The sequence below is a fragment of the Artemia sp. Qi Xiang Cuo genome, chromosome 2 (genome assembly GCF_049724085.1).
Source record: "Artemia sp. Qi Xiang Cuo chromosome 2, ASM4972408v1, whole genome shotgun sequence".
NCBI lineage: Eukaryota > Metazoa > Arthropoda > Branchiopoda > Anostraca > Artemiidae > Artemia > Artemia sp. Qi Xiang Cuo.
This window is the reverse complement of record NC_142795.1, coordinates 81,272,310-81,295,927: the sequence shown is the minus strand read 5'-3', so window position 1 is coordinate 81,295,927 and position 23,618 is coordinate 81,272,310. Positions and strand designations below refer to the sequence as shown.

The 23,618-nt window shown below is 35.3% G+C and overlaps 1 protein-coding gene across 4 annotated transcripts in view; it reads right to left on the bottom strand.

Moving 5' to 3' along the window:
- The window catches only part of LOC148955683 (DNA (cytosine-5)-methyltransferase 1-like), a 63,516-nt gene that overhangs the window by 21,372 nt on the left and 18,526 nt on the right, over window positions 1–23,618 (bottom strand). For all 4 annotated transcript variants that reach the window (XM_089103480.1, XM_089103485.1, XM_089103503.1 and 1 more), the window contains 2 exons: window positions 21,845–22,014; window positions 18,965–19,158 (listed from right to left, as the gene is read on the bottom strand). In XM_089103480.1, the coding sequence (XP_088959606.1) occupies window positions 18,965–19,158; window positions 21,845–22,014 (364 nt within the window). The remainder of the gene's footprint in view (window positions 1–18,964; window positions 19,159–21,844; window positions 22,015–23,618) is intronic.

Here is a 23,618-nt window from a genome sequence, read left to right as displayed (position 1 = left end):
AATCAAAAACCTCAGGCCTTTGGCGTAACCTCATTGCCTTGTCGATTGAGGACTTTTGCTCATATAACCTCTCACCCAATTGCGGTTGGGTTCTACCCAACAACTAAATTAAAATAAAAAACGGAATTTTGAAAAAAAAAATACATATATCAAGAGAATCATATTTTTATGCTGATGTCAAATACATAAGTTTTATTCAAGACGAATTTGACCCCTTCACTATTTCACATTTATGGATATGCACGCACTGTTTCAACTTTCAAAATATAAACAAATTTAGATCCCGACGAAAACACCCCACGAAAATTCCAACACAATCCCAACAAAACCTTGAAATAGTTCTTTAGATACACGTCTAGAATTAATTTTCTTATATTGTGTTTCTACATTTAGTTTTAACTTTAAAACAGATTCAATTTCAATATTTAATGGGATCAAAAACAAGAAGAATAAAGGGGTACCTGTTCTACTCCAGGATCCTCTTTTATTACTTTGCTAGAGAAGTCACATAAACAAAAAAAAATGATACGGCACAAGCATTAGATTAAGTGTAGTATAGCTTTACTTAAGCAGGATAGATCGGTCGAATCTACGTTTGATAAAATAAATAAACAGTATGTGTCACCTGCAGGACCATAGGGCAGAAAATTTAAAGAAGCAGGGAGAAAGGTATTACTCTATCTATCAAACAGTTCGTGGTAACGAACTGTAAGTAAGGAGCGACCCGGCTCAATGGTAACCGAATCTCTAAGAAACGGAATGCTGATACAAATAGATACATCAAAAGAATCAGATTTTAATTTGATTTCAAATATATAAGTTTCATCAAGGTTAATCTTCATCAAAATTTACGAGCCAGAGAAAATTTGGCAGATTTTTGAAAAAAGGGGGAAAGACCCCCTAACAGTTATAGAACCTTAATGAAAATCACACAATCATATTCAGCGTATCAGACAAACCCACTTTAGAGGTTCCATGCTCCTATCTAAAAAAATGTGGATTTTTGAATTTTTTGCCAGAAGAAAGATCACGGATGCGTGTTTATTTGTTTGTTTGTTTGTTTTTGTTTTTTTTTTGTTTTTTTTTCCCCAGGGGTGATCGTATCGACCCCGGGGTCCGAGAATATCGTGGGAGGGCTCCTTGGAACGGAAATTAAAAGTTCTATTGCCCTTTTTAAGTGACCAAAAAAAGTGGAGGGCAACTAGGCCCCCTCCCACTCTCATTTTTTTCTCAAAGTCACCCAATTAAAATTTCGAGATAGCCATTTTGTTTAGCATAGTCGAAAATCTAATAAATATGTCTTTTACGATGACTTAATCCCCCACAGTTCCCAGGGGAGGGGCTGCAAGTTATGAACTTTGCCCATTGCTTACATATCGTATTGGTTATTGGGACGTATACAGACATTTTCAGGAAGAATTTTTTTCTGGTGGGGGGGGGAGGGGGCTGGAGGAGGGGGTTACTCGGGAGAATCTTTCCGTGGAGGATGTTTCTTTTGGGGTAAGGGACATTTCTATGAAGGGGGCGCCGGATTTCCAAGCATTATTTAAAAAACGATCAGAAATTAAATTAAAAAAAACTAGTTTTTTCAACTGAAAGTAAGAGGCAACATTAGAACTTCAAATGAATAGAAATTATTACGTATATGATGGGCTCCTCCCCCAAGTCAATACCTCGCTCTTTACGCTACAGTTTTTTTTTGTGCTTTCAAAAGAGCTATCTATTCTAATTAAACGGCCTTTGTGATTCAGGGGTGTGTGAATTAAATTTTTTTTTTAACTTTTAACGTAAAGAGCGTGGTATTGACTAAGGGGAGAACCCCAGTATATACGTAATAACATATACGTAATAAAAAACAAAAACAAAAAAAAACAAGCGATACAGCTCAATAGTAAACCAAACTTTTAAAAACGGGACATTGATGTTAATAAATGTATCAAAAGAATGGGCTTATAACGCTGATTCTAAATATATGAATTTTATTAAGTTTAGTATTTTTCATCAAGGCTACGAGCCTGAGAAAACTTACCTGATTTTTTAAAGAGGGGGGAAACATCCCCTACAAGTGAAAAAATTTTAATGAAAATTACACCGTCAGATTCGGCGTATCAGAAAACCCTATAACATAGGTTTCAAGCTCATATCTGCAAAAATCTGTAACTTTGTATTTTTTGCCAGAAGAAAAATATACGAATATAGAAGTTCGTTACGTAAGTTAATTTGTAAATTACGTCAGAACCTAATTTAGAGACAGCCATTTAGCAAAAGAAAAGTAAAATTTTTATGGAAATTTTGTTTACTTATTCAATGACGGCGAGCCAAAATAAAAGCTGCATTAACTAAAAAACGATCAGAAATTAAATAAAAAAAACAAGTTTTTTTAACTAAAAGTAAGGAGCAACATTAAAACTTAAAACGAACAGAAATTAGTCCGTTCATAAAAGGGGCGGTCTCCTCCTCAATGCCTCCTCTTTACGACAAAGTTTTGTATCGTTTTAAAAAATAGAATTATGTGAAAGAGTCAAATTTTAGCGTAAAGAGCGAGGCGTTGAGGAGGGGACAGCCCCTTTCATATACGGAATAATTTCTGTTCGTTTTAAGTTTTAATGTCGCTCCTTACTTTCAGTTTAAAAAACTTGATTTTTTTATTTAATTATAGAAAATTCCACAGGGAGATATGCAATATAAGATGACCCAGATTTTTTTTTTTCAAGATTTAAGTGTTTTTTTTTCAATGACCGGTTTTACAAGTAATAAATAATATTATTATTTTAATTTATTGTTTAATTTTATTTTTTTTTGATTATATATTATAAAAGTTTATTATATTTTTTCTATTTTGCTATTTTTTATGTTCTATTTTATTTATGTTATTTTAATATTTTCATGTCTGTATGTTTGGATTTAAAATACACTTCTCTATTTGTCTATGTAACATGCAGAATAATTGTACCAAACACATTTTGCATGCACACCCGCTCTACTTTACCCCCCCCCCCCTAATATACAAATCTATAGCACAAATTTATTTCTAAAGTAACGAAGAAACTAACGAAAAAACTGGTGTGTTCTCGAATTTTACAAAGCGTAAACTTGAGTGAGTGGCACATCAAACAGTTCGTGGTAACGAACTGTAAGTAAGGAGCGACCCGGCTCAATGGTAACCGAAACTCTAAAAAACGGAATTATGATACAAATAGATACATCAAAAGAATCAGATTTAATTCTGATTTCAAATATATAAGTTTCATCAAGTTTAGTCTTACCCATCAAAAGTTACACGCCTGAGGAAATTTGGCTGATTTTAGAAAAAAGGGGGAAAGACCCCCTTAAAGTTATAGAACCTTAATGAAAATCACACCATCATATTGTATATGGCCCTGTAGAAAGGCTTTTGAATACACGATTATTACTATTATTATTATGTGTGTAACATTGTGTGTAATTGTGTGAGTTAGTTTTATAGTATTATGTGTGCTTTTGTGTTATAATTGTAATGTTATTTTATTTTTATTTGCTATGGGCTATGTTTAGTTTTTGTTATATATGCTATTAGCATGTGTTTTGACTTTATATGCAACTGTGTTTGTTTTTGCCATGGCCCAAAGAGGCTTTTGTTTTGCAATAAATATCTATCTATCTATTCAGCGTATCCGAGAACCCTACTGTAGAGGTTTCAAGCACCTATCTACAAAAACGTGGAATTTTGCATTTTTTTGCCAGAAGAAAGATCACGGATGCGTGTTTATTTGGTTTTTTTTCCAGGGGTGATCGTATCGACCCAGTGGTCCTAGAATATCGTGGGAGGGCTCATTGGAACGGAAATTAAAAGTTTTAGTGCCCTTTTTAAGTGACCGAAAAAATGGAGGGCAACTAGGCCCCCTCTCAAGCTCCATTTTTTCCCAAAGTCACCCGATCAAAATTTTGAGATAGCCATTTTGTTCAGCATGGTAGAAAATATGATAACTATGTCTTTTAGGATGACTTAATCCCCCGAAGTCCCCGGGGGGAGGGCTTAAAGTTATGAACTTTACCCAATGTTAACATATAGTATTGGTTATTGGGAAGTAGGCCTATACAGACATTTTCAGGGGGGTTTTTTTCTGGTAGGTGGGGGGGGTGTCGGGGGTTAAATAAGAGTATCTGACCATGAAGGAAGTCGTAATGGGGGAAGGGAAATTGCTATGAAGGGGGCGCCGGATTTTCCAGCATTATTAAAGAAAAAGATCAGAAATTAAATAAAAAAAGGTTTTTCAACTGAAAGTAAGGAACGACATCAACACTTAAAACAAACGCAAAATATTACGCATATGATTGGGTTCACCCCCTATTCAATACCTTGCTCTTTAAGCCAAAGATTTCGTAATAGCCATTTATTCTAATTAACGGCCTTTGTGATTAAGGGGTCATTTTTAAAGAATTGGAACAAAATTCGAACTTTAGCTTAAAGAGCAAGGTATCGACTAGGGGGCGAACCCCCTAACATACGTTTTAAAAATCAATTAATATAGAAGTTCGTTACGTAAGTTACGTGTATTTATTACTAATAAAAACGTTCGTAAATAAAATTGAACAAGTTTCGAGAAAGCCATTTAACAAAAAAAAAAGTAAAATTAATATACAAATTTTGTTTTAATTATTTATGTACGGTGAACCAAAATCAAAACCTGCATTAATTCAAAAAGTTCAAAATTTAATTAAAAAAACAGTATTTTTAACTGAAAGAAAGGAACGACGTTAAAACTTAAAACGAACAGAAACTATTCTGTATATGAAAGGGGCTGTGCCCTCCTCAACGCCTCGCTCTTTACGCTAAAGTTTGACTTTCTAACAACTCTTTTTTTTAAACAATAAAAAACTTTAGACTGCCCAATAAGACTGCCCATATAGACTGCCCAATAAGAAAAACCAAACAATAGCGGATAACAGCGCGTAAACTCAATTTCTGATGATAAACAGCTTGAGAATAGCGATATGAATGAAACTAAATAGCTTCAAGAAACTAAAACCTACTAACAGTGTAATTAAAAAATGTGACTCTTAAGATTAAATAATTAAATTACATAGAACTGTTTCAGTATTGTGACAACCAAGGAGATCGCAAAAAAATGAAGCGCCCAGTATGTTAAGGTGTTTCAGGGCCTAAGCAATCAGGACATGTGCAAATATTGAGTTTATAGTAAAATATTGTAGACTGCAAAATAGTTCAATTCAGAAGAAAAAATTAAACCCCAGACCTTCAAACCATGTTTTTACAATTTTGTCCTCAAGAGGAGCCAAAACATTATACATTATACATTACTAACATTATTTACAATTCTTGTGGAATATATTTTTAGAAGTAAGGGTTGAATATGCCAAATACTCTAAAATAATTTGAAATAGCTATATTTGATTTTAGAAGTAAAAATGTTTCCTAACCCGAGTTAGATGGTTCAAAATATTAAAATACAATGTAATCAAAGAGTCATAACGACAAGTAAATTTATTATTCATTCAATGATTTTGATTAAAATAATAACACTGACTACCCAGGCAAATTTCTATTCGTTTCATCCAAATTTTCATATGGTTATACAAATTCTTACGGATATTCGCATTATGGTAAGATAGCTAGCCTTATTGATTATGTTATAATAAACCAAAGACTGGCAGGATCGATAAAAGATACTACGGAATATAAGAGTACTGTTATTGATGTTAATAGTAAAGATCACCATCTAGTAGTGTCTACGGTTAACCTAAAGCCGAAATACAGGAAGGATAACTAGCTTTCGGGAATCTAAGACGTTGGTAGACTCCAGGATGATAATTTGAGAGAAACTTTCAAGGAACAGTTGAATATCAAACTGGAGAGTTTAATAATTTGACAATGTATAAAATTTGATGGATGGAATGATTTTAGGAAAATAGTTTGTGAAGGCGTTGATGGTGTCTTAGAGAAGAAAGTTAGAAAGATAGCTAGGAATATTAGTGAAAATTCTTTATTTTTAATGAAAAGGAGGAGGGGCTTATACAAGAATTATTTGCGTGATAGATCAAATGAAAATAAGAGCAATGTAAATAAAGTGGAGAAAGCATTAAAATATGCATTAATGAGGTGTGAAATGGAGGCCATGGATAAAATTACTAAAGATCTAGAAGATGTAGCCAGACGGCATAATAGTAAAATATTTTACTGGCACTTTATTAAATTGATAATATATTCAACTTTCTACATGATAATCATAAGAATCGCCATTTACATCATTTTTAACGTTTTGTTCCGTTTTTGCCACTGTTTTTTTTTGCTAGATGCAGGTACTAGATTTGTAATTCTAATTTCTAACTTGAAATACTGACTAATTTCTAACCTGAAATACATTATTTCTAACCTGAAATACTGTCTGTTTTCCAATTTGCACATAATTGCAAGCAGCAGTTGGTAGAACCTTCTATTTTTAAGACACAGTAGCCTTAGCCCACCCTTTAGGGCTAATTAATAAAAATAAAATGAAGCCAAGAGACTGGCTTGTAAAAATGAAGTTGTCAAGGCTCCAGGGATCTAGCTACCTTGTATTCCCAAAAATTACCCCCATGTTGCTGGTAAATTAAAAAAAAATAGTTAGTTTTATAATGAAGTAAACTCTAAAATTATTATAGTTAGTTCTGCTTTTATTAATGATATTTTTTTTTCTTTTAACAGATATTTTCATTCTTCTAAGAAAGAAAAAAGAGAGATCAAGAAGATGAAGAGTTTATTTTTGGACCCTAGAATAATGAAAAAAATATATATAAACACCCGTTATTGTAAAATAAATAAAGTTTACTGGATTTTGAATACTTAAAATGACAAAATACATTGGAAACTTTCTGTCAATAAGAATTACAGACAATAAAACAACAAATTCATTTCAAGACGAAGCATATACATGTGCCCTTTAAAGACAAAATTGGCAAGTCAATTTATAACTAATTTTGACAATCATAGGCAGCGCAATAGCGCTGCCTTAGTACAGAAAGATGTTGGCACACTGCATTTGTGGTTGGTATTAGACCAGGGAACTTCATATCGAAAGGGCTGTCGTAGAAACTTCAAAAAGGACTCATTTAATTGGAAACTGGAAGGGTTTGTGTCCTTTTTAATAGCCGAAAGAGATTGTAAGGCAACAAACACCCCTTCCACACCCACTATCTCCTCAAACACATGTAATCAAAATTTTGATATAGCCATTTTGTTCAACGTAGTTGAAAGTTTTGGAGATTATGTCTTTGAGGAGGACACTCCCCCTCAGAGCCCTCAGGGCAGGGGTTGTAAGTTATGCCCTGGGGGCATATAAGGTTTTTACAGAAAGCGCTGTCGTAAAAACTTCAAACAGGACTCACTCAATTGAAAATTGAAAGGGCTCATCCCTCTACAATAGTTGAAAGTGAATGGAGGGCAACTAGCCCCCTTCTCGTGCCCAAAACTCCCCCAAACATCTGCAATCAAAATTTTGAGATATTCATTTTGTTCAACGTAGTTGAAAAATCTGGAAATTACGTCTTTGAGGATGAAAACCCCCTCTGAGCCGTCAGGGCAAGGGTTTAACATTATGCCCTAGGGGCAGATGAGGTTTTTTATAGAAAGTGTTGTCGTAGAAACTTAAAATAGGGTTCATTTGAATAGAAATTAAAAGGAATAGTGCCTTTTTTAATTTTTTTAATAGTGGGAAGTGATTGGAGGGCAACTAAATCCTCTTTCACGCCCATTATTTCCACTAACACATCTAATCAAAATTTTTAGATAGCCATTTATTTTTTCAACATAGTTTAAAGTTCTGGAAATTAGGTCTCTGAGAATAATAACCCCCTCACAGCCCTCAGGGAAAGCGTTGTAAGTTATGCAATGGGGGCATACAAGGTTTTTATAGAAAGGGTTGTCGTAGCAACTTTAAGAGGGGCTCGATTGGAAATTGAAAGGGCCAGTGTCCTTTTTAATAGTAGAAAGTGATTGGAGGGCAACTAACCCCCCTCACGCCCACCATTTCCACAAACGAATCCAATGAAAATTTTGAGATAGCTATTTTTTTTTGACAGTCGAAAGTTATGCAAATTAGGTCTTTGAGGATGATAACTCCCTCAGAGCCCTCAGGGCAAGGGTTGCAAGTTATGCTCTGGGAGCATATAATGTTTTTATAGAAAGCTTTGTCGTAGAAACTTCAAAAAAGGGCTCATTTGATTGGAAATTGATAGGGCTAGTGCTCTTTTTAATAGTCGAAAGTGATAGGAGAGCAACTACCCCCCTCTCACGCCCACTATTTCCCCAAACACATACAATCAAAATTTAGAGATAGCCATTTTGTTCAGTGTAGTTGAAAGTTCTTGAAATTAGGTGTTTGAAGATGACAACCCCCTCTCAGCCGTCAGGGCAAGGGTGGTAAGTTATGCCCTGTGGCCATATAAGGTTTTTATAGAAAGTGTTGTCGTAGAAACTTCTAAAAGGGTTCATTCGATTGGAAATTGAAAGTGCTAGTGCCCTTTTTAATAGTCAAAAGGGATTAGAGGGCAACTAACTCCACTCTCACGCCCACAATTTCCTCAAACACACTCAATCAAAATTTTGAGATAGCCATTTTGTTAAACATAGTTGAAAATTCTGGAAATTATGTCTTTAACAATGACAAATCCCCCACATCCCTCAGGGCAAGGGTTGAAAGTTATGCCCGGGGGGCATATAAGGTTTTTTATAGACAGTGTTGTCACAGAAACTCCAAGGAGGGCTCATTCAATTGGAAATTGAAAGAGCTAGTGCCCTAATTAAAAGTTGAAAGTGACTGGAGGGCAACTAACTCCCCTCTTACACCCACCATTTCCCCAAACACATCCAATCAAAATTTTGAGATAGCCATTTTGTTTAAATTAGTTGAAAGATCTGAAAATTATGTTTTTGAGGAGGACACTCCACACACAGCCATCATGGCCTAGGTTCTAACATACACTCTGGGGGTATATCAGATTTTTATAGAAAGGGCTGTCGTATAAACTTAAAAAAGGCTCATTCGACTGGAAATTGAAAGGGCTAGTGCCCTTTTTAATAGTCAAAAGTGATTGAAGGCCAACTAACCCCCCTATCACGCCCACGATTTCCCCAAACACATCCAATGAAAATTTTGAGACAGCCATTTTTTCAACGTAGTTGAAAGTTTTGGAAATTAAGTCTTTTAGGATGACAACCCACACCACAGCCCTCAGGGTAAGGGTTCTATATTATGTCCTGGGGACTCATTTTATGTAAATGGGCTCATTCGATTGGAAATTGAAGGGCTAGTGCCCTTTTTAATAGTCGAAAGTGATTGGAGGGCAACTATACCCCCTCTCACACCCACCGTTTCCCCGAAGCCATTCAATCAAAATTTTGAGATAGCCATTTTGTTCAACGTAGTTGAAAGGCCCAAAAATTATGTCTTTGAGGATGACAAACCTACTGCAACCCTCAGGGCAAAGGTTGTGAGTTATGCCCTGGGGGCATACAAGGTTTTTTTTTATAGAAAGCGTTGCCGTAGAAACTTCAAAAGGGGTTCATTCAATTGGGAATTGAGAGGGCTAGTGACCTTATTAACAGTTAAAAGCAATCGGAGGGCGAATACCCCCCATGCCCGTCATTTCCCCAAACACTTCCGGTCCACATTTTGATATAGCCGTTATGTTGAACGTAATTGAAGGGTCAGCAAACTCTTTCTTTGAGTATGATAACCCCCCCCCCTTATCCCCAGCCGTAAGGGCAAAGCTTGTTAGTTATGCCCTGGGGGTATATAAGGTTTTTATAGAGGCCGTTGTCTTAAAAACTTCAAAAACGGTTCATTAAATTGGAAATTTGAATTGGATTTTGAATTAGGGTAATAGCCCTAATTTTAATTAGGGCTACTGCCCTAATTAACAGTCGAAAGTGATTGGAGGGCAACTAATCCCCCTCTCACACCCACCATTTCCCCTAACACATACAATAAAATTTTGAGATATCAATTTTGTTTAACGTAGTCAAAAGTTATGGAAATTAGGTCTTTGAGGATGACAAGCTCCCCCTCCCCCCCATCCCTCTGGGGCAGGGTTGTATGTTATGACCAGGGGGCATATAAGGTTTTTATAGAAAGGGTTGTTGTAGAAACTTTGAAAAGGGCCCATTCGATTGTAAATTGAAAGGGCTAGTGCCCTTTTTAATAGTAGAAAGTGATTGGAGGGCAACTAACCCCTCTCTGACACCCACCATTTCCCCAAACACAGCGAATCAAAATTTTGACATCGCCATTTAGTTTAACGTAGTTTAAAGTTCTGGAAATTATGTCTTTGGGGATGACACCCCCCCCCCCCACAACCCTCATAGCAAGGGTTGTAAGTTATGCCCTGGGGGCATATACGGTTTTTATAGAAAGTATTCTAATAGAAACTTCCAAAAGGGCTCATTCGATTGGAAATTAAAAGGACTAGTGCCCTTTTTAATAGTCAAAAGTGATTGGAGGGCACCTAATCCCCCTCTCACACCCACCATTTCCCCGAACACATTCAATCAAAATTTTGAGATGGCCAGTTTGTTAAACGTAGTTTAATGGTCCGGAAATTACGTCTTTGGGGATGACACCCCCCCCCTCCACTACACACATGGCACGGGGTGTAAAATATGTCCTGGGGGCATATAAGGTTTTTATAGAAATTTTTTTTGTAGAAACTTAAAAATGGGCTCATTCGATTGGAAACCTAAAGGGCTAGTGCCCTTTTTAATAGTCAGAAGTGATCAGAGGGCAACCAATCCCCATCTCACGCCCACCATTTCCCCGAACACGTCAAATCAAAATTTTGAGATAGCCATTTTGTTAAACGTAGTTGAAAGATCCGGAAATTATGTCTTTGAGGATGACAAATCCCCTACAGCCCCCAGGGCACAGGTTGTAAGTAATGCCCTGGGGGTATATAAGGTTTTTTTTAGAGCGTTGTCGTAGAAACTTAAAAAAGGGTTCATTCAATTTGGAATTGAGAGGTCTCGTGGCCTTATTAATAGTCAAACGCGATCGGGGGGCGAATGCCACCCCACGCCCATCATTTCCCCAACACTACCGATCAACATTTTGATATAACCGTTTTGTTGAACGCAGTTGAAGGGTCTGGAAACTATATCTTTGGGTAAGACACCCCCCCCCCCCACAGCCATCAGGGCTAAGGTTGTTAGTTATTCCCTGGGGGTATATAATGTTTTATAAAAAGCCTTGTCGTAAAAACTTCAAAAATGGCTCATTTAATTGGAAATTGAGAGGGCTATTGCCTTTTTTAATAGTCGAAAGTAATCAGAGGGAGAATCCTCCCCCCGCCCATCATTTCCCCAAACATTTCCGATCAACATTTTGAGGTAGCCCTTTTGTTCGACGTAGTTAAAGAGTCTGGAAATTATGTCTTTGAGGCTAACAACCCTCCCCCCAGAGCCTTCCGGATAAGGGTCGGAGGATCTGCAAGTAGGGCATATATGGTTTTCATAAAGTTTTGTCGGAAAAGCTTCAAAAGGGGCTCATTCAATTGAAAATTGAGAGGACTCGTGCCTTTTTTATTAGTCGAAAGTGATGAGAGGGCAAAAGCCCCCCCCACGCCCATCATTTCCCCAAACACTTCCAATAAAAATTTTCAGATAGCCATTTTGTTCTACGTATTTGAAATGTCTGGAAATTATGTATTTGAGTATAAGAAATCCCCTAGCTCTCAGGGCAATGGTTGAAAGTAATGCCCTGAGGGCATATAAGGGTTTTTATCGAAAGCATGGTCATATAAACGTCGGAGGGGGCTCATTGGATTGGTTATCAGGCGCTCTAGTGCTCTTTTAAGAGTTAAAGTGATCGGAGGGCAGCTACCCCTCCCCCCAAATACACGTCGTATTGTCCCGAACTGCATCTAATAGAAATTTTGAGATAGCCACTCTGTTCAAAATAGTCTAAATATCATATAACAAGGCTTTTGGTGTTGAAATAATCCCCATAGATTAGGAGCAAGGGCTGTAAGTTATACCCCCAGGGTATTTAAGGTTTTTATGGAAGGGATGGTTGTTTAACTTTAGAAGATGCTCAGTGTTTTCCCTGAAAAAGACTATGCCCATATAAAACGAACAGAAACTAATTAAAAAAAACTTTTTACACAAAATAAGTTTTCAAAAAAAGTAAAGAACGCCATTAAACCAAAAATAAACAAAAATTGAATCAATCTACCAAGCATACAACTACCACAAATCAGTGTCAATAAATAAACGGACTTCTTTACTTTTTTTTGAAAAACTTTTGTGGAAAAAGTTTTTTTTAATTAATTTACTGTAAAAGAGCTTACTCTTACCTTTTCATGTTCACAAGAAAATTATAAAAAGTTCAGTTTAATTTCCCCAAAATGACAGAAATCTTATTGGAAAAATAAAAATAAAATATGGAAACATAGAATCTCACTGTATGTATACTATAATCAAAACCAAAAATCTGTGTTCATTGCCTGTTTTCTCTTTTAATTTATTTATTTTATTTTTATTGGTTTTACTGAAGCCTGGTCGAAATGACAGTCGAATAATTCATATAATGAATACAAAATCTTTAACGCCAGTCTATTTTTTTTTTATGTCAAAGCAAAAAAATATAAACAAAACTTGATTTATAAATCGGAATAAAAAAAAAAATTTCAAAATACCCTTTAGAGCCAATTCAGCAACAATGATGATCTTGGATTTGCTGGTGGTTAAATTCAAGAGAATTCAAAAAGTTAATAGAGATTTCGTGTATTAAACTCTGACAGTTAAAACAAAATTACTATAGGAAGATTTATCAACAGTTAATGTTGAAATAGCAATTCCTTATAACAGGTCGAGAAAAGGGATCGACTTACCAACTCTGGCCCTATCCACGAGGTCATTATTCGTGTATTTTCTTTTTCTGCCCTATCCGTTTAGTGACAAAAATGTATTTTCTTTCCAAAGCAATTTTTAAAACAGTCTTTTGAATGATTAATGTTGAGGGTTAAAATTTAATAGCTTAATACAAATAACAAGTGTGTTTAGTAATCAAACAGTTCGTGGTAACGAACTGTAAGTGAGGAGCGACCCGGCTCAATGGTAACCGAAACTCTAGAAAACGGATACCAATTTTGATACCAATAGATACATCAAAAGAATCAGATTTCAAATATATAACTTTCATCAAGTTTAGTGCTACCCATCAAAAGTTAAGCGCCTGAGAAAATTTGGCTGATTTTCGAAAAAAAGGGGGAAAGACCCGCTAAAAGCTATAGAACCTTAATGAAAATCACACCATCATATTCAGCGTTTCAGCTCCTGAAGTGTTTCAGATTTCAAGCTCCTATCTACAAAATGTGGCATTTTGCATTTTTTTCCAGAAGAAACATCACGGATGCGTGTTTTTTCTTTTTTTTTTTTTTTTTTTTTTTTTAGGGGTGACCGTATCGACCCAGTGATCCTAGACTATCGTGGGAGGGCTCATTGGAACAGAAATTAAAATTTCTAGCGCCATTTTTAAGTGACCAAAAAAAATGGAGGGCAACTAGGCCCCCTCCCACGCTCATTTTTTTCCCCAAAGTCACTCGATCAAAATTTTGAGATAGCCATTTTGTTCAGCATGGCCGAAAATATGACAACTATGTCTTTTAGGATGACTTAATCCCCCGAAGTCCCCAGGGGGAGGGCTGAAAGTTATGAACCTTACCCACTCTTAACATATAGTATTGGTTATTGGGAAGTATAGAGACATTTTCAGGGGGGATTTTTCCTGGCAGGGGGGGGGGGGGTCGGGGGTTATGTGGGAGGATCTTTCCATGAAGAAAGTTTTCATGGAGGAAGGGACTAGTTTTTCAACTGAAAGTAAGGAGCAACATCAATACTTAAAACGACAAATAATTTCTGAGACCACACTGGCTAATCATTATAAACAAAAAATCGCGAAGAAAGGAAACGAGGACAATTAACAGCCAGTGAAAAAATTGAAAAATTATGCAAATATTTCGGTCAAGACCTCCGCTTGACCGTCCTCAGTGCAGAATAAAACTTATAAAAATTTAAAAAACAAACCTTAAAATAAAAACACCAAACTTAAATTGGACGACCCTTTCCTAGTAACGGTGAAAGGGTAACTGAATAAAAAACACAAGTCTAAATGGCATTTCAGAATTTCATTTTGCGTAAAGCACTTTTAAAGGCTGATCGCTTTCCAGTTTGATTGTTATCGGAGACTCTATTCGATTGCACAATATAACTTTGTGGATGTATGTAAAAACGATCAGAATTAATAATTTTGTCATAAATGGGACTTAGTCCCATTTAGTCCCATTTATGTCCCATTTATTTAGTCCCATTTAGTCCCAAATATATGAATATAGAAGTTCGTTACGTAAGTTAATTCGTAAGTTACGTCTATTTATTAATAATAAAAACGTTCGTAACTATAATAAAACAGGTTTCGAGAAAGCCATTTAACCAAATAAAAGTAAAATTAATATTCAAATTTTGTTTTATTTATTCATGTAGGTTGAGCAAAAATCAAAACCTGCATTAATTCAAAAACTTTCAAAAATTAAATATAAAAAAAAACAAGTTTTTTTAACTGAAAGTAAGGAACGACGTTGAAACTTCAAACTAACAGAAATTATTCCGTATATGAAAGGGACTGTCCCCTCCTCAACGCCTCGCTCTTTACGCCAAAGTTTGACTTTCTCACAACTCTATTCTTTTTAAACAATGAAAATCTTTAGCGTAAAGAGCGAGGTGTTGAGGCGGGGACAGCCCCTTTCATATACGTAATAATTTCTGTTAGTTTGAAGTTTCAACGTCGTTCCTTACGTTCTCTTGAATAAATCAATATCTTATATGGGAGGAATAGCCGCCGTATAGGAACGGATTCAGATAGATATGCAGATATGCAGCAACGTTGTGTTTAAAGCCCTTTTTCCTAAAAGTTTGCTCATTCAGGTAATCAGAGGAAGCTATGTGCTAACATTTTCAGTGTTATGTATTAAGATATGTCAGTATAATCTTTCCCTTTTCTTTAAAGCGTGTGATCTTCGAGCGAAGAAAGTGATAGCTTCATCAAGCAAATGCCGGTTACAACCTTTCAAGGATATAATGGAAGGATTTTTTGGAAAAGGTAAGACCCGGTCGTGGTTTCGAACGAAACCACGTTCGAATTAAAATTTGCCTCTGATTTATTTTAATCTGAATGAATTGCCTTGTTACTTTTTCTTTCTTGGCTGAACTTGTCTTAAGTAATGATTCTATCATTGATTCAATCTTGGTTTTAGTTTATTTTTACTTATTTTATTGAAAGTTTAATTTTATATTTATTTATTTGTTCTGCTGAAGACTCTTAGGTACAGAGTCGAAATTTTCATTAATTTTCGTCTAAATTTCACGGTTTTGAAACAATTTCTAACCAGCGGTGTTGTCGTAGCCTTCGTTTCCGGTTTATTTTTCTTAGCTGCTATGCCTCTTCCTTCTCTTTTCACTATTTTTTTTCTACAAAAATCAAGCCGATATAGGGTAGGGAACAGTTAACTACACTGAAAACCCCGTACATCCGTAAAGCAAACCAAAGGTCAGAACTAGAATAGAGATGGAGGGAAGTCCAAAACGGTTAACTTAGTCTTTTTCTTTAAACAAAGTCAAGCTTATTTTTCTTCTTTTTTTTCTTTGCACTCACATAACAAAGTGTGTTCCTTATTTCAATTCCAACACACACTATCAATACTTTCAAAGTAAAGCTAGAAAAAGGACGTCTGCCAGAGAATATAAATACTATTCATTATATACCAATGTGTGCATCAAGGCTATCCAAGTGGAAAACAGAAGACATTGGCCGTCCATGCTAAAACGGCTAGATCACCCTCAGTGAAAATAATTGCTTGGACCTAGGACAGTGATAGGAGCAATTGGAGTATGAATATCCTTTCCTTAATAGTCCCTGTTTGCTTTAAATTCTGCTTTTTGCGAAGACCAAAACTATAAAAGTAATGTCAATACCAATTATAAAGCGGTGAAAATTCTTCTAAGAGCTTTAGGAGCATCCTACAAACTCTAAAAAAAAAATCTTCAAATAATTCCAGTGATTTACTTGCTTTGCCAAATTACTTATTATGTGGACAAAAATAAACCTTTTGTCGGCGAACAAGGCAGTTACCATCATTATGATTATATTTTTTTTTGTCCTACGCAACAGCAACAGCTATAGATATTGTTGCTGAATTTATCTAAAAAATGGTAACAGCCACAGAAAAGAAAAGTGCCGAGAGTAGAAAAACTAAATGGCATAAAAATGTTGTTAGAATACAGTATCAATTTGGATTGCTCACTGATACGATTTGTAAATATTCCCTATCATAGCAACTTTTTCTGTTCGAACTTAGGGTAACTGCTGGTTCAAAAAATAAAAGCTCTGGAATAAAGAGCTGTCGCAAACTGGCAATCGCTCACAAATTAATTTCGGGGGGGGGGGCATAAGACCATAAAAAAACAAAAAACAGGAGAATTACAGCTGAAGACGAAAAAAAGAGTCTGATAATTCGGGCAGGCACATACACGGGTATTCATAAGGGGGCAGATTTTTTTTTTTTTTGGGAGGGGGGGCACAAAAGACACTTTATATGAGGAATAAAAAGACTTGCATGACAAATCATAAAATCTTTAGATTTCAGAGGGGGATGATAGGACCAGAAGACTCTGTGCATATTTCTTTTTATTATTCTAAAGTCGCGGAGCCAGGTACTTTTGCGAATTTGATTTGCAGCTAGTCTTTTGCATCGGTCCATCATGTTTCCAATTACGGTTGAATCTTTTTTTGAAGAAGTTAACAGATTGTGTATTATGCGCCACTCACTCAAGTTTACTCTGTGTAAAATTCGAGAACACATCGTTTTTTTTTGCTAGTTTCTTCGTTACTTTAGAAATAAATTTGCGCTATAGATTTGCACATTAGGGGGGGGGGGGTAATCAGAGTGGGTCTGCATGCAAAATTTATTTGGTACAACTATTTAGCATACTAGATACATAGACAAATAAGTGTATTTTAAAGCCACAAATAAGGCCATGAAGACAGTAAAATAACACAAATGAATATATTGAATGGGGGGGATGTTTTACAAACAAAAAATACCCGGAGGCCCGAATCGCAGAAAAGGAACCAAGAGGGAGGCTGATTGCTCTCTAGTAGCAAGCGGCCTTTAAAGAGAGCACTAGAACTTTCCATTTCCAACTGAATAAGCCCCCTCCCAAGTTTTGAAAGATAGCTCCTTCGTTTGAAGTGGATGGGAAATGTTTTTGGTACTATTTAAGCCTTTTAGGGCTCCATTTTTAGATGAAGCAATATTTTATTTATTTTCCCTCTACATTTGGGTTCCCTTAGCCTAAGGTTTCACTTGGCAATTGAAAAAATTCATCCCTTTTTTTAGCCCCTTGGTATATTTTTTGTACTCAATAATTTTTTGTACATTAGTCCCATTAACCCAAGGGCTTACTGGTGTAAGTTCCACATTGATCAGGGAAAGAAGGTTTCGTGACTCATTTGTCATATCCTGGTGGCTCAATTTTGACTTTTAAAAGGACACTAGAAATGTAAATTTTTGATCGAATCTTTTGAAATTATTTTATCGAATCTTCCGACGTTTCTACAAAAAGGGGGAGTGGGGAAAGAAGAGGGGCCAGCTCCCCTCCAATACAGAACAAATTCTGCTTGTTTTATTTGCATATGTCAGCCCTTGTTAGTGTTTGTTTAATAGAAGAAAAGGTGATCGGGTTTGGTTTTGATCATATTATCAGCTAGAAGCTTTTAGGGATCGTTTCCTAAGCCAAGATGCAAAAATTCTCTATGGGTATTCATTGGAATCAACATGCGTAGCTGAGTAAATCAGAAGACGGTGTACAGGTCCGCCGTTTCCTACGAGCTGCTTAGGAGATTGAGTTGAAACCTCAAAGGAATGTTGGATGTCAATTAGACCTCAAATTTTGAATTGAGGGAGGGAGGAGAGCTAAGCCAAAAGACTTAATGTGTATCCAGTATTCAAAATAAGAAAAGCAGAATCGCTCTTATTTGTAAAGGCTGACTGGTCTTCTGATACTGTTAAGTTTTAATGTAATTTAATTAACATGGAGTCAAAATCTAAGCCAAAATCAAGCAAATTTCAAATTGAAAAAAAAACCTTATTCTATATTCTGCCCCCTTCTCAACACCTCTGTCGTTACGCTAAAGATTTTTAGTGATTTCAAAAAGCTTTTATAAATAAGAATTCGACCTACATTTCTTTCCAAAAACATCAAAATCTAACATTTTTGTCCCTTGCAGCAAACATTTTTCAATTCATAGGTAAAAACCGGGATTACCTACGAATTTCTGTTGTTGTTTCAAACTACCAGGATTTTAGGGTAGTACCACGTTTTGTTAGTATTGTCACGTTGAATTGCGAAAAAAAAATTAATTAATTAAAAATGACAACCGTGAAAATTCGGACATCAACAACGTGTTGGTTCCTACAGACAATAACACCTTCAAAGAAAACCTACACAATCTTAAGCCGTTTAATGCCAAATTTGATGCCAATGCCAATTTAATGCCAAATTTAATGCCAAATTTAATGCCAATCGTAAGCAATCTTAATGCCAAATTTTCTAGCCTGTTTATTACTTAATTTTCACCCAACTCCCTTTTTTTCAAATATAGCACCTGCTACTACCAAAAACTACGCAGCTGCATATCAAGGTCTTTTTCATTAAAAATTTAATTTTTAATTAAATTTTTTCTTAAAATTAAAATTAAATTCTAAAACTATTAAAAGTAAATTCTTAAAATTAAATTTTTTCGATTTTTGCTTAATTTTATACAATATAGAGTTTTGTGGGTTTTCATTTAACCAAATCAAATGGTAAGTTTACATTTTCACTGTTCTTGGTACTAAAAAATCTTAGTACCATTAATATTAGATGACAAATACTTACAGCAACTTTACAGACTACATCTTCGTACGCTGCTTCTAAATTATCAACTAAGAATTCAATAACTATTTTGGCAAGGAAGGATTTCTCAATAATGGCGTTCATAAATGGCTTATATGCCAGAGAGGGTTTCATGAGGTAATATTCGGCAAATGCTGTGCTGACACTTATCAATACTTCTTGTCCTCCGTCAAAACCTAAAAAAAGTACTTTGGCTAATTTAAATATTGATTTAATATTTCAAGAACTTAAAGAATCCAATAACTATTTTGGCAAAGAAGGATTTTTCAGTAATAACGTTCATAAATAGCTTGTATGCCACAGGGGTTTTCATGAGACAATATTCGGCAAACGCAGTGCCGTAAATTTTAAATTATATAAATTTGGTAATTTTCATACGTTTCACAAATTTTCAAGCCTAGAGAATAAAAAAAAAAAAAAATTAAAGCAGAACACATAAATTGTTGGATTTAGAGATTCTCAGGAGCACTTCCAACGAACTATTGAAAACAATAAAAATCTGTAAACCTAGAAGAAGAAACACTGTACTTTCTTCAAAAAAAAAACAAAAAAAAAAAAAAAAAAACAGACCGCATCCAAAGACGGGAGATTTTTTAACAGATTTCTGAAAAGGATTTAACGAAAGAATAGAGAGACGATAGAAGAGAGGATTTAACAAAATAAGAGAAAAGACAGACACATAATTTCTGCTCATTGAAAGAAATAGACATTTAACCTTAACAGCTATTAAATTAATAAATAGACAAAAGCATTTCAAATTTTTTGGAACTAGTTTGTCTAAACTCATTATTTCGACAAATCGCCTTTTTCTACAAAGAATCATTAGGATGGGCAATCTTCTAAAGGAACAACTTTATGTATAATATTAAGCTTAAATATCCTCTATTTCTTTCTTTTTAACTCTAATCAAAAGAAATATTTTGGCACAGTTTCGTCATCATATGCTGATTTTAAGGTTCTACGCAAAGACCTTTTAAATCCAAGAAACGATTGAATTTCACTGATTTCAGTTTAGAAACAAGTACGCCATCAGATGGCAGCATGAAAATAGCCTAAAATAGTCCTTAGCTAATTACGACTACTACTACTACTACTACTACTACTACTAACAACTCACTACAGCACCAAGCCAATTGAGGCCAGCACAGCTACGCGCGCTCCTCTTCTATCCTAATCTATTCAAAGCCTCCCTCTTTATACCCTCAACGGAAGTTCCCATTTCCCTTAAATCTTTCTTTATGACATCCTCCATCCCAACTACAGACGACCTGCTTTCCGTTTAGCCCTAGATGGTTGGCATAAAAGGATAATCTTCGGCAATCTGTCATCCTTCATCCAAAGAACGTGCCCTAGCCATCTCAAACTTTCTCTCTTTATAGACCTAGTAAACGAGATTCAACCACACTTCTCGTACAGCCTACTGTTTGAAATAAGGTAAGTCAAACGGGTAACCCGAACAATGCGTAGGTAATTTCTCTGGAAAACATCTAGCAGATCTTCATCCATTTTTCGGAACACCCATGCTTCTGACCCACATTTGACCCCTGTCACCACTGTAGCTTCCAACATTCTAGTCTAAGTTTGCAGACTTATCTTTTGATTCTTCCTAACTTTTCTCAACTGTGAAAAAACACCCTGAGACTTGGCTATTCTACTTTTAACATCTTTACCGCCCCCACCGTCTTTACTAATAATACTACCAAGGTAAGTGAAGCTGTCCACTTATCAATCTTTTCGTTACCCAACGTCACCTTTTCATCTTCACTTATTCCTAGGCTTAGCAACTTAGTCTTTTTAACATTATTTTTCAAACCTATTCTAGCCCACTGAACTCGCAAAACCTATAAAAGTTCATTCATTTTGCTCACACATTCATCTAGGATGATTATATCATCAGCATAATATAACGCCAGGAAAGCTTTTCCTTCACATCTGTTTCCGTGTTCTCCTATTGCCTTTCCTGTCCCCATTGCCTTAGCTGATTGCGCATTTCATAATTTTTCTGGAAAGCATTATGGTCCTATTCAGGCCGGTAGTATTGAATTACAACATAAGATAACAAGATCTATTGTAGCACAGGAGATACACACTCTGCTTGGCACTACTGGGCCCAGGGTTCGATTCCCACCGCCGCAAGGTTGGGTGACAGGTTTGCTAGCTGTCACCGTAAAAAAAGATCCAGTAACTGAAACGTCTGTAGTAGCCTGCAGACGCTCCATTTGCCATTAATGGCTCTGAAGGATCTTTATCCTTATATTACTTTTATCGAGACAACAGAAACTGGAAACTTTATATTTCGATTGGAATATGCCCTCATCAGATATCAAATGATCATTGATTCAATGAAATAAACTCTAGTGAAGAAAAAACACATCTTTCTAAGAAAAAAATACGAAAATAAGAAACTTCCAATCTGTACTATTCTAAAACAATTCAAATTTTTCTATGCTACAATTTTTGAAGGCTGATTTCAAAGTTCTAAAATTTTACATGTTTGGAATCAGCATAAAAGGAAGATTCTTGAGGTGAGCACCTATTATCCAAAAACCAGAAAATCAGGCTTTTTAGAATTTTGGTTCTATTAACACGGGTCGCTCTTCACTTACTGTTCACTGCCTTGAACAAATTGATTCCTCGTTATCAAAAACTACAAAACCGGACCAAATTTTTCTCTAAAAATTAATAAAAATATAAGCAAATTATTCAAGTTGCTTCATACAACTGAGCTCCACAGACAATAATCCATAAAAATAAAGAGATTGACAAAACAAAATATCGTGTAAAAGAACTCCCGGAATTACAGAGCTTCCTACTCTAAATGATTCTTTTACTCTTCGTCAAAAATTCCAAGAAAATATTTACCAGAAATCCACCATGCGATGATTGGCCCCATCTCTTTAGCTGCAACGCCCCCTTCTATGTCAGAATTTTCATCATAGATTGGCTTCAAATATCCAGCAAAATAGATGAGTTTATTCCTTTCAATCATACTTCCGTCTATTGGACAAAGATGACCATGTTCGTCATACATTCTATGAATAGCAATCAGTTCAATGAACCAATTATTAATATAGTAAGCAAATTAATATAAACATTTAATATATTTAAATTATATAATGTATATTTTCTTTTAATATTGTAAATTGGAAAACTTATTAAATACATTTTCAAATACATACTAACATTTCGCCCAATACCAAAGAGCTTGCCGGGCATTTTGATAAGTATGCATCTTTCTAAGTGGTTTCACCAATAAATATTGGGAGGGGGGGATTTTTAATCTTGAGGGTGGCTCAGTTTTTTCATTTTTTTTCAATGAAAATAAAAAAAGGTATTTTTCAGAAATCTCGCGGGGAGTCGGGGGGGGGGTATTCTAGGGGAGAAGATCATAAATTCAAAACTATTGTAAATTAGAAAGCTTATTAAATAAATTTTAAAACACAGACTATCATTTTGCTCGATACCAAAGAGCTTGCCAAGCATTTTGATTATTTTAAAGTTGATTGGAAATAAGGTTCTGAAGCAGATTGTGCAATATTTTTATATTATTTCTAAGCATTTTCACAGAAAAATTTGACAGGTACAAAAATAAAACTTAACGCTCCCACACTGAACATTTTGATGTTTACATGCATGAAATGAATAAGATAAAGATAAAAATTTACAAGAATCCTTTGTTTTTCGATGGAGGAGCCTGAGGCGGTGAAAATATAAAAGAACGGGGAAACATTACGTACCACTTAACACTATAGCCTCTAGTAATAATAATAATTCATTTTTTACCCGTGATTTTAGAAAAGTAGGGTAAATAAATAGAAAAAAATATCAAAATACACAAAAACGATCAAAGAAACAAAACGATCAAAAGACACAGTACGTGACACAGTAAAAGTAATTGCGAGAAAAGACGGACAAAAAATACTATTTACAACGGGCATAACAACAAAGCACGGAAACGGTCACAGAAGCTGGAATATAGTCTAGAAAAAGCTCATCTCCTATGACGACTCAGGCTTCCAACAATTTTTGAATATTCTAGTTACAGGCCAACTCGAGAACGGCTAGTGAGATAATCCGTATAGGCTAAATACGATAAATCTGAACAACCTGTCAAATAAGTACTTTGAATCCCAGACAGAACCCTGACAATATAGGCGTTAAAGATATCGGGCGAAAGTACACCTTCTTGCCTGACTCCACTACGTACAACAATATACCCAGAAAACTCTCCACAACCCAACTTAAGCGGCAAGAATCAATGCGAACACTGAAACTTTGGAACCAAAATCACGGAAACGTTGACTCTATGTTGATGCAAAGTAAACCAAAGCTACGAATGACAAGCGCTGCTAAATGTTTTGAATATATTTAAATAAATAAAAAGGAAGACTATGATGAATTTGAGTCGTGTCCTTCAAAATATGAACAAGATCATGATGAGTAAGTAGACGACTATGCATTCAAATAGCAATACTCATGAGTATTGTATCGGTGAAAGATAGTTCTGTACCGTATCGATGCTTTCGATTCATTTTATCTAAAATTAGACGTAAAAATAAACGTTCAAATAGGGATAAGTCCATCTATTAGACAGTGAAAACAGACACAAAAGTCTGGATATTTCGATCACATGTAG